The 15,493-nt window shown below is 42.3% G+C and overlaps 1 protein-coding gene across 1 annotated transcript in view; it reads right to left on the reverse strand.

Moving 5' to 3' along the window:
• Nucleotides 1-15,493, reverse strand: part of ppm1h (protein phosphatase, Mg2+/Mn2+ dependent, 1H) — an 85,049-nt gene that overhangs the window by 41,202 nt on the left and 28,354 nt on the right. The window contains exon 3 of the mRNA XM_015353294.2: nucleotides 9,091-9,432. Coding sequence (XP_015208780.1) covers nucleotides 9,091-9,432 — 342 coding nt within the window. The remainder of the gene's footprint in view (nucleotides 1-9,090; nucleotides 9,433-15,493) is intronic.

The raw sequence follows: 15,493 nt of genomic DNA on the forward strand, positions 1-15,493 counted from the left end.
ATGTAAAACCGAGGTCCTGACTCTCTGTGGTCATTTAAAATCCCAGGGTGTTTCTCGAAAAGAGTAGGGGTGTAACCCTGGAGTCCTGGCCCTTACCAATCATGGCCCTTACCCTAATAATCCCCATCTATGAATTTGCTTCATTACTCTGCTCTCCTCCCCACTGAGAGCTGATGTGTGGTGAGCGTTCTGGCGCACTATGGCTGCCGTCGCATCATCCAGGTGGGGCTGCACATTGGTGGTGGTGGAGGGGAGTCCCCATTACCTGTAAAGCCCGTTGAGTGGAGTGTCACAGAAAAGCGCTATATTAGTGTAAGTAATTATTATTATTATTATCATTCAAATGACAACAGAAAGGAGGGGGACTGCTGCAAACTAATTGTGTTTAATATGTTTTCAAGGCCACAACAAACTACCAACTGTTCCGTCACACACTCTGCTACATCGCTAGTCTACAAGTTAGTAACCGTGTTAACAGTAACTGCAGAGCAGTCGCTGCCATCAACACCAGCTTGACAGTACTCTGTGAGCCAAGCAAGCATACCTCTCCTCCTACACGCACCAGAAGGCTAGGGGTGACATATTTCAGCTCTGCTGTCACTTTGGAATGGAAACAATCTCCGAATGGAAATGGCTGCCATGTCCCTGACACATTCTGCAGCACAACCTGAACTACATACTAAACATAGTGTGGCGTTCTTACAAGTTGAAAGAGGCACAAATGCATTGTCAACTGGGGCCACCTGCTACAAATGTTTTCCTTCCCCAGGTCCTGGTGAGTCACAGGATCAGAGAAGTATACTTTAACAAACAGTATTCATCTCACAGTGAATAACACTGTCAGAGACAGAGGATGCCAATACGTAATGCGACCAGAAATAACTATGCTATGGTCTGGATGTTGGAAGCCATGTTTAATACAGTACGGATAGATAGATAAGATAGATAGATAATACTTTATTAATCCCGTAGGGAAATTGATGTGCTACAGCAGTCCAGCCCAAGACAAGCAAAACAGACATCAGAATAGTTATAAAACAAAAGACAACAAAATAAATAAAAATAAATAAATACATAGGTGTGTGCAAAATGTGCTGATCATAGTCACTGTAAAAACAATAAAATATGTGCAAAATGTGCATAGGTTTATATAGACTGATTGTCCAAAAAGTACAATGGAGCAAACATGCTGTCCATAGACGACCAAATGAAGGGCTAACGGTCCTAGCCTAGGGCAGCGTTATACACCCTGACAGCCGCCGGGAGGAAAGACCTGCGGAAACGTTCCCTTGAACATTGTAGCTGGAGCAGTCTGTTGCTAAAAGTGCTCCGCTGCCCAGTAACAGTCCCATGAAGCGGATGAGAGGTGTTGTTCATGATGGCTGTGAGCTTGGTCAGCATTCTCCTCTCAGCCACCACCTCCATGGGGTCAAGGCTCATCCCCAACACAGTGCCAGCCTTCTTGATAAGTTTATTGAGCCAATCTGCATCTTTTGTCATGATGCTGCTGCCCCAGCACACAACAGCGTAGAAGATGGCCACCGCCACCACTGATTCATAAAAAATGTGTAGCAGTGTTCCACACACACCAAAGGACCTGAGCCTCCTAAGAAAATAGAGTTGGCTCTGACCTTTCTTGTACAGGGCGTCAGTATTACTAGACGGATGGAAACAGGGTTCAGCGGAGACTTATTCCTTCGAAAGTCGAAGATCATTTCTTTGGTCTTGCTGGTGTTTAGCTGGAGATGGTTAAGATGACACCACTCCACAAAATTGGTAATCAAGCTCCTATATTCCTCCTCCCTCCCCTCTCTAATGCACCCCACAATTGCAGAGTCATCCGAAAACTTCTGCAGGTGACATGTCTCAGAGTTGTACCTGAAGTCAGAGGTGTAAAAGGTGAACAGGAATGGAGCAAGGACAGTCTCCTGTGGAGCCCCAGTACTGGTAACAACCTGTTCGGACACACAGCTCTGTAGCCGTACATACTGTGGCCTGCAGGTCAGATAGTCTATAATCCAGGACAGCAGGGGAGTGTCCACCTGCGCCGCCCTTAGCTTATCTCTCACTAAAGGTGGATGGATGGTGTTAAAGGCACTGGAGAAGTCAAAGAACATAACTCTCACAATGCTCCCCGTCTTCTCCAGGTGAGAGTTAGCTCTGTGTAGCAGATAGATGACTGCATCCTCCACTCCCAAGCGTGACCGAACACAGAACTGCTTATCTCTTCTAGTTTGATGCCACTGTTTACACAGATATTTTGTTTTTACCTCTGAAGAATAGACTTTCCTAGATTGATGCTGTATTGTTAAGACTTTAATTAGGAGTTAAAAATCCTATATTAATCTGGGGCGCTACTTAAACATGGGGAATTTTGTATCTTTTATATAAACAAAGTCATTTTCCCCCCTTTTAATAAAAAGGTCTCTCAACAGCAAAAGAAACTGGAACTTTCTATGCCTTGTGACTTCACCCAAACACCTCTCTTTACCCTTTATTAATTGGATCCTCTTTGTATCCCAAATGTACTGTATGTTCTGCTTATGTTCATGTGAGTTTCCTCATGCTGTTCCAGATTTCCTATCACAGTCCAAAAACGTACTGGTAGGTTAATTGGCTTCTGAAAAATTTGGCCCTGGTGCGAGTGGGTGTGTGTTTATTTCTGTATGTGCTCTGTGATGGACTGGCATCCCATACAGGGACTCAGTACCCATTGCTTGCTGGAATAGGCTCTGGCTCTACCATGATCCCGTATTATATAAAGCTGTTAGAAAATGGATGTGACTGATAATTATTTCTATTCCCTGTCTGAAGTCCTGGTGGTGTTTTGGTACCTCTTTCCATTTTATATTGCTTAGCAAATGGAGACGCATAGCTTTGGTGCAACTCGACTTGAGCTATAAACTTCTTCTTAAAGAAAAACAGAGAAATTCTAGGGGATTTAGTACATATTAAAGGGACTTATCTCTTCAATCTTAGCAATGAAGAACTAACAGGAGACCTGACCCCTTTCTTATTTCAAAAGGAATACATGCAGACGTTTTATCTAAATTTACCACAATGTAACATCACCCTGGATTCTTTGGGAACTGGAAAACATTTACATACACATCACAGTCAATTATTAATGCATGGAATAAAATAAATAAAACTAATTCCCAGGGATTCCTTGAAATTCAGTTTGACAGTGTGATCAAAACACTTAGTGTCTCGAGACACTTAGGCGAGTATGACCTGTTTTTTGGCCTTATGGTTTCTTGAATGTTTCTAGGCTTAAATGTCAAAATGAATTTCTATAGAAGAAGTGAATATACAGTAAATAAGACAGATACAGGCAGGCTACAATGCTTTTTGGCGTCCCATGCAATACAAGAATGGGCAACTTCAAATCTGTGGATTTTCCTTGGAATACATATGCATGCTGACAAACCTTCTTTTCATTCCGTTTCTTGTAATTATGTCTTTCATAAGGTGAGAAATTTCGGCTTAGAAAAAATGGTGCCCTCCCAAGGATTTTTGTGTTTAATATGGGGCGAGATGCTATGCAGGATTCGAAACAGCCCTATGTGTTCTCACTTATCGAAAACAGAGAGGAGGAAAGTGTGCTTGATCATGCACTCAGGTAAGGAAAAGCCTTTCACCTTCATATGCCATAAACAGAAACTTAATCACTCGAAATATGCATGTGTGTTTCCAGAGAAATAAAGTGCACGGGTTATGGATGTTGATTAAATTAGCTTGGCGTCATTTTGACTGATTATTCACGATTGACCAGAACGAACATTGACCACAAGAACGAACACAGTCAGGGAGCGATATGTGCCGCTTAACAAGAGAACATTTCATGACATCAGTAGTGAATCCAGGTCCTCTTTAGCACTAAATCAAGGTTTTTTTATTAACCAGCCTGAAGGATGGGGTATAGATGTGCAGAACATTGTGCTAATTATTGTGTATTAAATGACTAGCTGGCACAGAGCTGTAGTTATTGATTCCAGCTTGACTGCATAGTGCTACACTGATCAAAGGATCTCAATTGCTGTCGATCCTGTGGGACCAGCCTGAAGTGACAAAGATCCAGGAGGACAATACATGTCTATATGACGCTCATGCATAGCTTAAGTGGGAGATGAGAAAGAAATAAGCCACAGATGTCATAAACTATTATCAATTTGTCCCTTATGCACACCTGAAATGAGGGGACTGAACACAACAAATGACATTGCTCTGACATTTCTAAACATGTACAGTATGCAAAACTAATGCCCAAAAACAAAAGCTGAAATAATATACTTTTTGCCTGATATTAATCTTTTCATCTCAAATTCAAAATTCACTTCACTGTCCAACATTTCACTTTAAAGTGAGCTTCAAAACACACTGATGTTTTCTAACTGCAGCATATTCACAAGATTATTCTGGTGCTCCGTGTTGTGATTTACTAAATGCAAAAAAACTGCAAATCTACAGCCATGTTCCAGTCTTTGGAGTTTACTTTTATGGCTCATAATGGCAGCATGCACTTCACTTGATGAAGAGGAAACTAAAAGAGAGAAACACCCACAAACCAGCAACAAGTAGCTAAAGTTAAGATGCATGTAAAAGCATCTCAAAGGAACATAGAGTCCAGAGACATTGTTAGTGTAAGGTGTATGCAGCCAAATACTAACTTTACACAGCTATGATTTACTTTAGGTTAATCTGTTCCAAAATTTACTGTGTACTGACCTGAAATTGGAGGGGATTGAAAACAAAACCATTTTAATTCTCACATGGTTTAACATGTACACACAAAAATAGCCAGAAATAAAAGCAGACATTCTGTATTCTGTATTGATTGTTTGATCTGAAATACAGATTTGTTTCGGAGCCGGCAAAAATGACAGATATCACTGCACTGCCTGAATACTCATTCTTTTTACTGTATTTTATGAGTGTTACTGTTTAAAGAATTGTGTTAAATGTACATTCTCCTTAGTAGCCTGTTGTAAAATCTTGTAATGGGTAAAAGATGGAAAATACAGGTTGCTTAGAACTTCCTCAGAGGAGTGGGAACTCTTCGCAATAACAGGATAGAAAATGCAAGGGTATAACAGGGTCTAACAGTGAGAATTCCACAGACTCTCATTTTCACACATGCAGATTTCTGACAACCAGATGACTTCCACTGATTTAAACCTCTGGAGGCCTACTTCCTGTACCTTTTCATCAGTCTGCTTTGTATTCTGGTAATTAGCTCGGCCACTGGTTTGTATTGTGTTGCATTTCTTTCATTTGACTGCTTACACAAGCGCTCACGAATCATTTTAACAAACTATCCGGGGACAGAATCATCAACCTTTATACGGCGTGTACAGTGAGGAAATGTCAGCACTGCACTGCCTTCAACACACAAGGACTGACCAGATGGAGCTCATTAATACATTGCAGGATGACCTCCTACGTCAAATTTCCTTGGAATCTAGGTCTGAGAGATATTTTAAGAATGCTTTGAAAAAGCGTATTGATATACAGTTTTTAGAGCTTGTGTCCTAAACTCTTCAAACATTTGATTGGGGGGAGTTCATATTTTTCTTATGAAAATCCCTATTTATGAAAGGCATTGCTTCATTTATAAAGCACATTTCTGGAAACATTGCTTTGCAAAGAATATTATTCATTTCCTGGGATGGGTTTCACAGTCAGGAGCTGCAGCTCACATCTGCTGAGTTTCAGTGGGGCTGCCTGGCTGGTGTCTGCATGGAAGACCCAAAACTAAGGTTGCTGCTGGAAGAGGTATATTAGGGGCCAGTAGGGGCTGCTCAACCTGCGGTCTGTGTAAGTCCTAATGCCCCAGTATAGCCACGGGGACACTATACTGCAAAAAGCACTGTCCTTCAGATGAGATGTAAACCGAGGTCCTGGCTCTCTGTGGTCATTAACAATCCCAGGGAGTTTCTCGAAAAGAGAAGTGGTCTTGCACCAGTGTCCTGGCCAAATTCCACCCCCCAGCCTTTACCATTTATGACTTGCTAATAATATCATATCTCTGATCTGGCTTCATCACTCTGTTCTCCTCCCCACTGATAGCTGGTGTGTGGTGAGTGTACTGGCGCACTATAGCTGCAGTTGCATCACCCAGGTGGGGCTGCACATTGGTGGTGGAGGGGAGTCCCCATTACCTGTAAAGTGCTTTGAGTGAAGTGTCCAGAATGATAAGATTAGTAAGGATTATTATTATAAGTAGTTGTTATTATTGAGGATGATTTCGATTATTATGGATTAATATACTGTAGCTTTCCAAGCTTGATTGCAGTAGTTACACCTTTTAGAAATGGTATCAAGAAAGATCTGGAAATGTACAAATACAAAAGACAGATATCACCTCCAATGCAGGCCAGAGTCGGGGGGACACATCATTACATTAGTCTTTCTTTTCTATAGTGACATACTGTAAAATGAAGCACTTGTCAGGTGTTTGAACTTATTGTTAAACGAAATCAATAAAACAGGTGTGGGGATGACTTAACTAGTGCACATTGCACCCAATCAGATTAAATATATTAAAACACATTCCACTACCTTGTACATCTAAAGCTAAAAAAAGGACATTTGTTAGCACTCACTACAGTTTAATTTCTTTTCACTTTCACTTTCTATTAGTACTGTCAGCACAGTCTTAGGTTATCTCAACTGTTATCATAGGAACTCTAAAATGTACACAGTCCTACCTACACCTACTGCTGGAATATATTGAAAACAGCATCAAAAAGAGAATACTATCACATCCAGTTAGGATCCATGTTCTATAATTAAACACTGTTAATGCTGTGCTGTCATATTGACGTTTAAATTATTTGTACACTCAATATATTAACCTTTATAAACAAATTGTGCTTCAGCAGGGACCCCTGGTTTCAACTGAGCTAAAGAGCCAATGCAATAAAACTTCTATTTATTATTGGTGTTAGCATTATATAGTGTTAACAGCTACATGGAAAAGAATCAGATATTTAGTTTTGCTTTTTTGACCAGAGGACTCTGAGCACACAGTTTTTTAGGATTGTGTACTTCGTCATTCATGCTCTCAGTTAAACCTGCTTGTTATCTTTAAAGACAACTAGGAAATGTTTAACAGATATTTTTGGGTTACATCCCAATAGCAGATAAAGCATTATGTACAGCCTTTATGAAACTACAGTATGACGATACAAAACAGAATAACAGTAGGGCACCATCTGGTGGTTAATCAATGTCCACTAAATCATTTCAGCTTTCCGGGATATAACATACAGGTATCTACTGCTACAAAGAAATGAACAAGGACTGCATAGCAATATATCCACAATATAATTATTATTGGACAGCTTTTTTGTTGGTGTTTAAAATATTACATTTAACAAAAGTGATACGTAAACTGTTGGCTCTTTAATTCAATTGCTAAACTATGCATTTTAAAATAAATTTACCAAATACATACACAGATGTATAATGTTTACACAACAAAATAGTTTTCTCTACTAAAGTTTTAATTTGTGTGGCCTGTTGACGTAGGACATCTGTTTAAACCTGATCATTTAGAAACACCCATTTACCTGGATAGCATGTCTCTGGGACAGAAAGGAAAAGGATGAAAAACCTAATGTAATAATAATAATAATAATAATAATAATAATTGCTCACACTTATATAGTGCTTTGCTGGACACTGCACTCAAAGAGCTTTGCAGGTAATGGGGACTCCCCTCCACCACCACCAGTGTGCAGCCCCATCTGGATGATGCGACAGCAGCTACAGTGTGCCAGAACACTCCCCACACACCAGCTCTCAGTGGGGAGGAGAGCAGAGTAATGAAGACAGAGATCGGGATTATTGGGAGGTCATGACTGGTAAAGGCCAACGGGAAATTTGGCCAGAAAATGGCATAACACCACTACTCTTCTCGGGAAACCCCCTGGGATTTTTATTGACTATAGTCAGGACCTCGGCTTTATGTCTCATCTGAAGGACAGCACCTTTATATAGTGTCCCCGTCGCTATACTGGGAAATTAGGACCCACATAGACCATGGGGTGAGCGCCCCCTGCTGGCCCCACTAACACCTCCAGCAGCAGCCTCAACTTTCCCAGGAGGTCTCCCATCCAGGTACTGAACAGGCTCACACCTGTTGAGCTTCAGTGGGGCTGCCAGCTGGGAGTTGCAGGGTGATATGGCTGCTGGCACAGGAGGAACATGGGAACACAGGTTTCCCAGGCCGGAATTGATTCAGGGACCCCAGAGTTGTGAGGCAGCAGTGCCAACTGACATATTACCATGTGCCTTCTATCAACTGCATCATTACTGTTACTATGCAATTATTATTATACAAGCTGCAACCTCATAAACGCTGCATACTTATTTCTGTCTGATTACCTTTTGTGTCAGTGAGTTTTGCACATCTATCCATCCACCCAACTACCTGCAGGCCGGCAACGTTTCGGCTGTGTACCCTTCTTCGGGTCGAAACGATTTCCCTTCTTCTCTTTTGCAGCATGGATTAAACTTTTTACCTGTTCCTGTGCAGCCTACGCATGCTGACGCAGCTCCCTACTGGAACCACACTTGTATGATGTTTCGGCAACATACAGAGGTTTGACTGTACGACCAGCAGTACAAAGAATTGCACCTCCTAGGACCACATGAGCGTGCCTTGGGAAACCTGACATTTGCATAGCAGTATACTAGCATTTCACGTGTGAGGATCCCTTGCTCAACAGCAAAGCCATCTGGACCTGGAGGCTAGGCAGGACGACAGCACCCCCTTGGCGGAGACCTAAGCCGTGACCACCTACGATGCAGATGGAGAACTGTCAGTCAGCTCTGAGGAGGGTTAATTATCTGTATTGACCAGCCATTTCACAACAGAGCAAAGCGTGGTCCCAAATCACCTGCAGGGGAATTGTAAGAACCTACCAAGGGAGGAATTATGCAGCGTACAAAGAAGTGTTTTTTTGACCCGACACGGCAGTAAGCCAGGAAGAAAGAGAAAAAGAGGGGCGAAGTCTGAGCTTCAGCTTCGAAAAACCACCCTGTTGTTGGCTGTGGAGATGGGAAAGCGGCCGACGGGCTCACCATTGTCTTGAAGGCATTCTCGATGGCCCCCGTGACAAGGCTCTCGTGCCGGATCTTCTTCTCTGTGAAGAACCGGGTCGGGGGGGCGCTGGGAGAGCCGGGGGCGCCGGCCGCCCCCCGCAGAGAGGCGGCGCGGGTCAGGGCCCGCCCCCCGGGGGCGTGGTCCGGATCCTCCCCGAGGCAGGTGGGCGGCGCCACGGCGCTGTTCCTCAGCACGTCCAGGACGTCCTGCAGCTGCTCCACGATGTGCCGCTGCAGCAGCCTGGAGGCCACCACGGCCGCCCCCGAGCCCGCGTGGCCGTCAAACAGCGCCCAGTAGTGGAACGTCAAGCCTTCTGAGTCCTGTCGAAACACACGCATGAAAACCCCTTCAGACCGGAAGCAGGCTCAGATCCCTACACCACACAAGCACACAGGCATCCTAGAGATTTCCATATGTCCATTACCAGAAAGTCTCTTTTTCCTGGGAAGGGTGGTAATAATAATAATAATTATTACACTTATACAACACTTTTCTGGACACTGCAATCAAAGTGCTTTACAGGTAAGGAGGAATCCCACTACCACCACCAATGTGCAGCCCCCACCTGGATGATGGGACGGCAGCCATAGTGCGCCAGAACACTCATCACATACCAGCTCTCAGTGGGGAGGAGAACAGAGTGATGTTCGGAGATGGGGATTATTAGGAGGCCATGATTGGTAAAGATCAGGGGGAAATTTGGCCAGAAAGCAGGGGTTACACCCCTACTCTTTTCGAGAACACCCCTGGGATTTTTAATGATTGCTGAGAGTCAGGTCCAAAGCACTTTTTTAAAGTATAGTGTCTCCGTCACTATACTGGGGCATTAGGACCCACATTGACTGCAGGGTGAGCGCCCCCTGCTGGCCCCACTAACACCTCTTCCAGCAGCAACCTTAGCTTTCCCAGGAGTCTCCCATCCAGGTACTGACCAGGCTCACAGCTGCTGAGCTTCAGTGGGGCTGCCAGTTGTGAGGTGCAGGGTGATATAGCTGCTGGCATAGTGGAAATGGTGGAGTGGTGGCCTTGCTGTCCCAGGGTGCCTATGGGCCTATGGGTTTAGTTTTGGATCTGGGCTGCTGTCAGTGTGGAATTTGCATATTTTCCCCATGTTTGCGCAAGTTGCCTCCGGGTGCTCTGGTTTCCTCCCACAGTCTTAAAGACATGCTGGTAGGTTAATAGGTTTCCTGGGAAATCTGACCCTGGTGTGAGTATGTGTATTGGATTGTGCCCTGCGATAGACTGGTCAGGATAGGCTCTGGCTCCCCCGCAATCGTGTACTGCAGGAAGTGGTTAGAAAATGGTGAGAAAGAGTCTATCCAAGAAAAATAAGGAGCAAGGTGGGACAAGTCCTTGGACAGCACAACCAGTCTTTTGCAGGGTGACCACCCACCCACAAAAAGCACTACTTTGAAAATAGAGGTGTGGGAATCCGAAAAGTCACAGTGCAGTTCAGGGTAGTTTTGAAAAAGGTTATGTTGCTTTATTAGCCCTATACAATTTCTCACATTAGGAATTCGTCTTTTCGCATACCCCAGCTTGCTCTCCATGAGACACAGACACACAGACAGCTAGAAAAGCTTGGGGTCAGAGCGCAGGGTCAGGCATTGTATGGCCTTGTTCAGGGGCCCAACGGAGTAGGAGATCTCTGCCGGCTGCGGGATTTGAACCGGCAACCTTCCAGCCACGGCCGCAGATCCTTAGCCACAGAGCCACCGCTCCGTGTGTTACGTGTTCTCTCAGAGATCAGCACTGAAACACGAGCACTTCAGAGTGCAGATTATAATCCATACAATTATGGCAACACATATTCAACCTTTTGTGTTGCCATAATTGTTGTATTAAGGACAAAGACAACATGTTATTTGAGCACAATATATGGCATATGTGGTATGGCAATATTTTTGAACCAGCACAAAATGTACATATATTAAGATATATTAAGGTGTGCAGCTTGTTTATCACACACCTTTAGCCTAACAAGTCCTTGCTGCCTGCCTTCTTAACATAAAGGAGCTATGAATTCTATAGAGGCAGAATATTTAGTAAACCTCACAATAAACAACTCTTTCATTAATTTTTCTTGTACTTCCCTGTGATGCCTGCGATTTAGGATTTTGACCCAAGAAAATAGGTTTGCAAAGAGTTTCCTACGGCTGACATTCATCCAGTTGGTGTTTTTTCCCCTAGACTTTCAAATTTGTTTTGCTTCCGAGAAACACAAACTATTGAAACACGTAAGGGAATGTTTTTTTTTTTACTGAGAAGCCAAATAAATAAAAATAACAGAAAAAAACTGAAACATAAAACTGAACTGTCAGCAACTGTCGGGCAGGCCGATATTGACACTGAAAAGCATCTGAACCCACCATCAGCACTGCAGAAAATCAATGAATAGCTGAAGTGCTCCTGATTCTGCAAACATCAACAATCCCCAACACTCACTTGACTCACAGATGTGCAGCCTTTAAAAAATTAAAACCTTTAAATTATTTTTTTCTCTGCAATTAAATGCAGTGAAAGTGAAATTTGGGGAAATTCCTCAGACTGAAACACGATACAGTACCAATAGGTATCAGATCTATTGTAGATCTGCTTCTCCTTGTCCACATGATTGATCTAGACTCTGGAAATGTCTGTTAACTTCTCAAATATGCAGAATACTTAAAAAAAATGGAGCTAAACATACCGTAACTGTTGCGTGAGGTGCCAGGAGGTGCACAGTCTTTTATTATGTCCTAATCTTCTTGAATTTCCCTTGACTCTTGTTTTGCATGTGTTAATCGGGTATGTTGGGATCATCTGTGAAACTGATTAGTTTACAAACTATACCAGATGATTTAAGAAAAGCAGTGGTCCTAAGGCAAATTCGTGTGGCAGACCACTAATTAATCAGCCCATTTTCAACATTCACCCCTTATTTGCATTATGTTTTCGATTCACTAACATGTCTTCCTGTTTATATGCATTTTTGTTGTTGCCTTTTCAAGGAATTCTAACAACTTAAGATGCTTTTCTATATCTAGATATGGTGAAGCACATCTGCAGACAGACTACATTGATTTTTATTTTGACATAATGTATATCAAATTAGCACACATCGATAATAAATATGTCTTTAAGTTGGGTGGCACGGTGATGCAGTGGCTGGCATTTCTTCTTTGCATTGGCAGTGGCCTGGATTCAAATCCTGTAGTGCTGTCTGTGTGGAGTTTGTATGTTCTCCCTGTGTTCACGTGGGTTTCCTCCACCAGTTCAGAAACATACGTTATTGGCAGGTGAATTGGCTTCTGAGAAAACTGGCCCTAGTGTGAGTATGTGTCTGTGTCTACGTGCGTCCTGTGATGGACTGGCATCCCATCCAGGGTGTACCCTGCCCTGCACCTGTTGCTTGCTGGGATATACTCTGTGACCCTGTATTGGATACAGAGGTTAGAAAAAATGTTTGGTTGGATGTCATTAAGTTATCAGGGCCTCTATGTTATTTGAAGATAATTGGGGTTTCTTGGAAGGCTCCATCGCTAATAAGAGATGTACTTTTCCGAGCATCAATAATGACAGATTTCTACTATTAAATGTTAGTTCAGTGTTTTGAAAAGTCCAGTATTGTCTAGAAATGCATTCAGGATTTATTGTTCTGACACTTCGATATCAAAACCAGAGAATCTTCACCTGACAGTCAGGAAAGGACAACATGTTGGTGCACCTGATGTTTCTGTAAATTTAGTAGAGCCCTCTAGACAAATAAATAAGTTAAATTATTCAGCACCCCACACCCCTATACAGTATATACAGTATAGGCGTAAGCACTGTTGTTTACCTGCAGCTCTGTTCCGAGCACCACATTTAGATGGCGACAAGAAAGATAAGTACTGCAAGTTTTTTCTTACGCAGAATGAAACAGAAGCCATGCTACAGGTATAATGTGGAAAAAAATAAAACCAGATTAGATGAGGCCATATTAGAATCCATCGTCAACCCCCCCCCCAAGTCACTGTCGTGGTTAGCACCTGAAAAGATTACCGACACATGAAGAAAGGCGCAGTATGTGGTAACATCACACCATGACATGAATGATTGTTATGTTGGGGGCAGCACTGCATAATGAAGCTTAAAATTACTGGCATCAGAGCAGAGCTGGTAAACTAAATCTGGCACTCCAACTGCAATAGATGTGTATGGTTGGTTTCACTGCTCTATTTTTGAGAGTACAGAATAAGGGATTTGTGGGAATGTGGGTAACTCACTGTAAAAGTCAGTGCCACACTGATTCCAATGTTTATAAAAACGCATACATTCTGATATTTTCTGTAGTGGGAGGCCTCCACCACAGAGAGAACACAGGTATACAAAACATCTTTAAAAATAAACTGTTATTTTTATGATGTGGCCTAGTTAGTACATAGCATTTTCCTGTCTTTTGCCTGTTTTTATTTTCTGGTGTTTGCCATTTCACAAATATTTATTATAATGGAACTAATGTCCAGTAGTCTACTCTCATACAGGTGAAAGGCAGAAATGTAATGTATCGGATACAAATGGCATCCTTAGATTTATGTAATGGCATCCCTAAACTCACTTGAAATCCTTTGCCTTCAAAACTGTGCACAAAAAAAACATAAACAGATTTTCTGTGTTTCCTTTTTGTATGAGCTAACCTGGTGGCAAATAGATAAGCCTAACCAGAGTTCTGCTACAGTACCTTACTCGTTAAGCAAAGTCAAGACCCCAGATGTCCAAAAGTGGAAACTGGGAGCCCTGCTGTTGTATTCATGGCTTAAATGCACAAGCTGGGACTTCTGCAACAGAAGTCTCATCAAACCAACAGAACAAACTGCAGAAGTTAGTGCTCAGAACTCTTCCACATGGGTGTATACCCAAGGTCTCTGCAGGACGGTCCCAAAATGTTAACATTTGAGATCACTAAAGAGGGAAGGAATTAAATCCCTAGCTTCTAGAATACAGCATAAGGTTTCATGCCTTTATACATCTGTGATAAAATGAAGATACACCACAGAATTTCCAAGATCATGTAAATGTCAAAGTAGAAACGTCAGGTAGAAACACCAGGGTTCTAGTAAAGCCCTGTTTTACCCCCACAGTGAGCAAGTAAGCAGTCCTACTTAGAACAACTTACAGACGTGGAAGAGCAGGTTTTGGTTAGTAACTCCCAGTCCTAGTTTTAAAGGCAGACCATTTGTCAAGGGAACATCCGACGAGATTTGTTTCTCTTCCTATTCTCATGGTGAACAAAATAAAAAAGTGCTCTTATAAAACTTTGGAAATTAATTGTGAATACTTTGTCCTTTTTGCATTACTGCCATTGCTTTTGAACAAGCCTACTTGGAACTCAGTAGCACCTTTAAAGTTGCTGGCTGTTTGGAATTAATGTGCAGCTTTGACACAGATACACGTATATGTAGTAATTGGCAAGACACCTAGCTCATAACAAAGCAGGCACTGACATAGCTGGACATGGTAAAGCAGATCTGCAAGCACAAGGTGGGTTTTTATACGGTACTTGTTCAGAAAGTACAGTACATGGGGAAAAATAAGACAATTGATCATGTGTGATCTTCTTGAACTTTATGAGCTTTATGAAGAAACAGACATTAATGTATTAGGTTGGACACAGGAAACTCACCCAGGCAGAAGAATAGCCTGGCAAGTTGAACAAGTTTGGAATATTCTGGAATGTGCACAGCTGCCTGATATGTGAGACATCCACAACAGTATGTATCCTCTGTGCTGTCCATTGCATGGAACCAACAAATAATTACCAGTTACAAGAAACGAGAGGGGACTGTAAGAAAACACGTTTTAGTTTCAGTATGATTAGTTTCTCTGACAAATACTGGATCATAACTTTTTATTAGACCGAATTGTAGATACCTGTAGATACCAGATGTAGATGTAGGTACCAGTGTCATAGATACCCTAGAGAAAATTAAATTTGACTCAAGCTGATGCCATGAAACAGGAATTTCTGGATTGAGCCATCAGTGGCTGCATGATACTCAAATGCCCAAAAACAAAGCTAAAACCGTACTATTTTATTCCACGTAATCCTTTTACTTCAATGCACAGTAGATATTGAAGATCATTTTGCTCAATTGCCTGTTAAACCTGAGAAGTGGGATGCCTCACAACATACATTCACACTCACACAATTGTTAGAGACACCAATTAACCAGCTACCAATTAACCAGGACTGGATCTGGTGAAAACCTACGCAGACTTAGAGAACATACAATTTCAATATACTGTAGATGCCATCCCAGTCCAAAATCAAACCCATGACCCAAGAGCTGTGAGGCAGTAGCACTAATCACTACCCCACTGCATGCCTTTTAACATCAATCCAATATATAGTTGAGGGTG

Source organism: Lepisosteus oculatus, chromosome 7, assembly GCF_040954835.1.
Source record: "Lepisosteus oculatus isolate fLepOcu1 chromosome 7, fLepOcu1.hap2, whole genome shotgun sequence".
Lineage (NCBI taxonomy): Eukaryota > Metazoa > Chordata > Actinopteri > Semionotiformes > Lepisosteidae > Lepisosteus > Lepisosteus oculatus.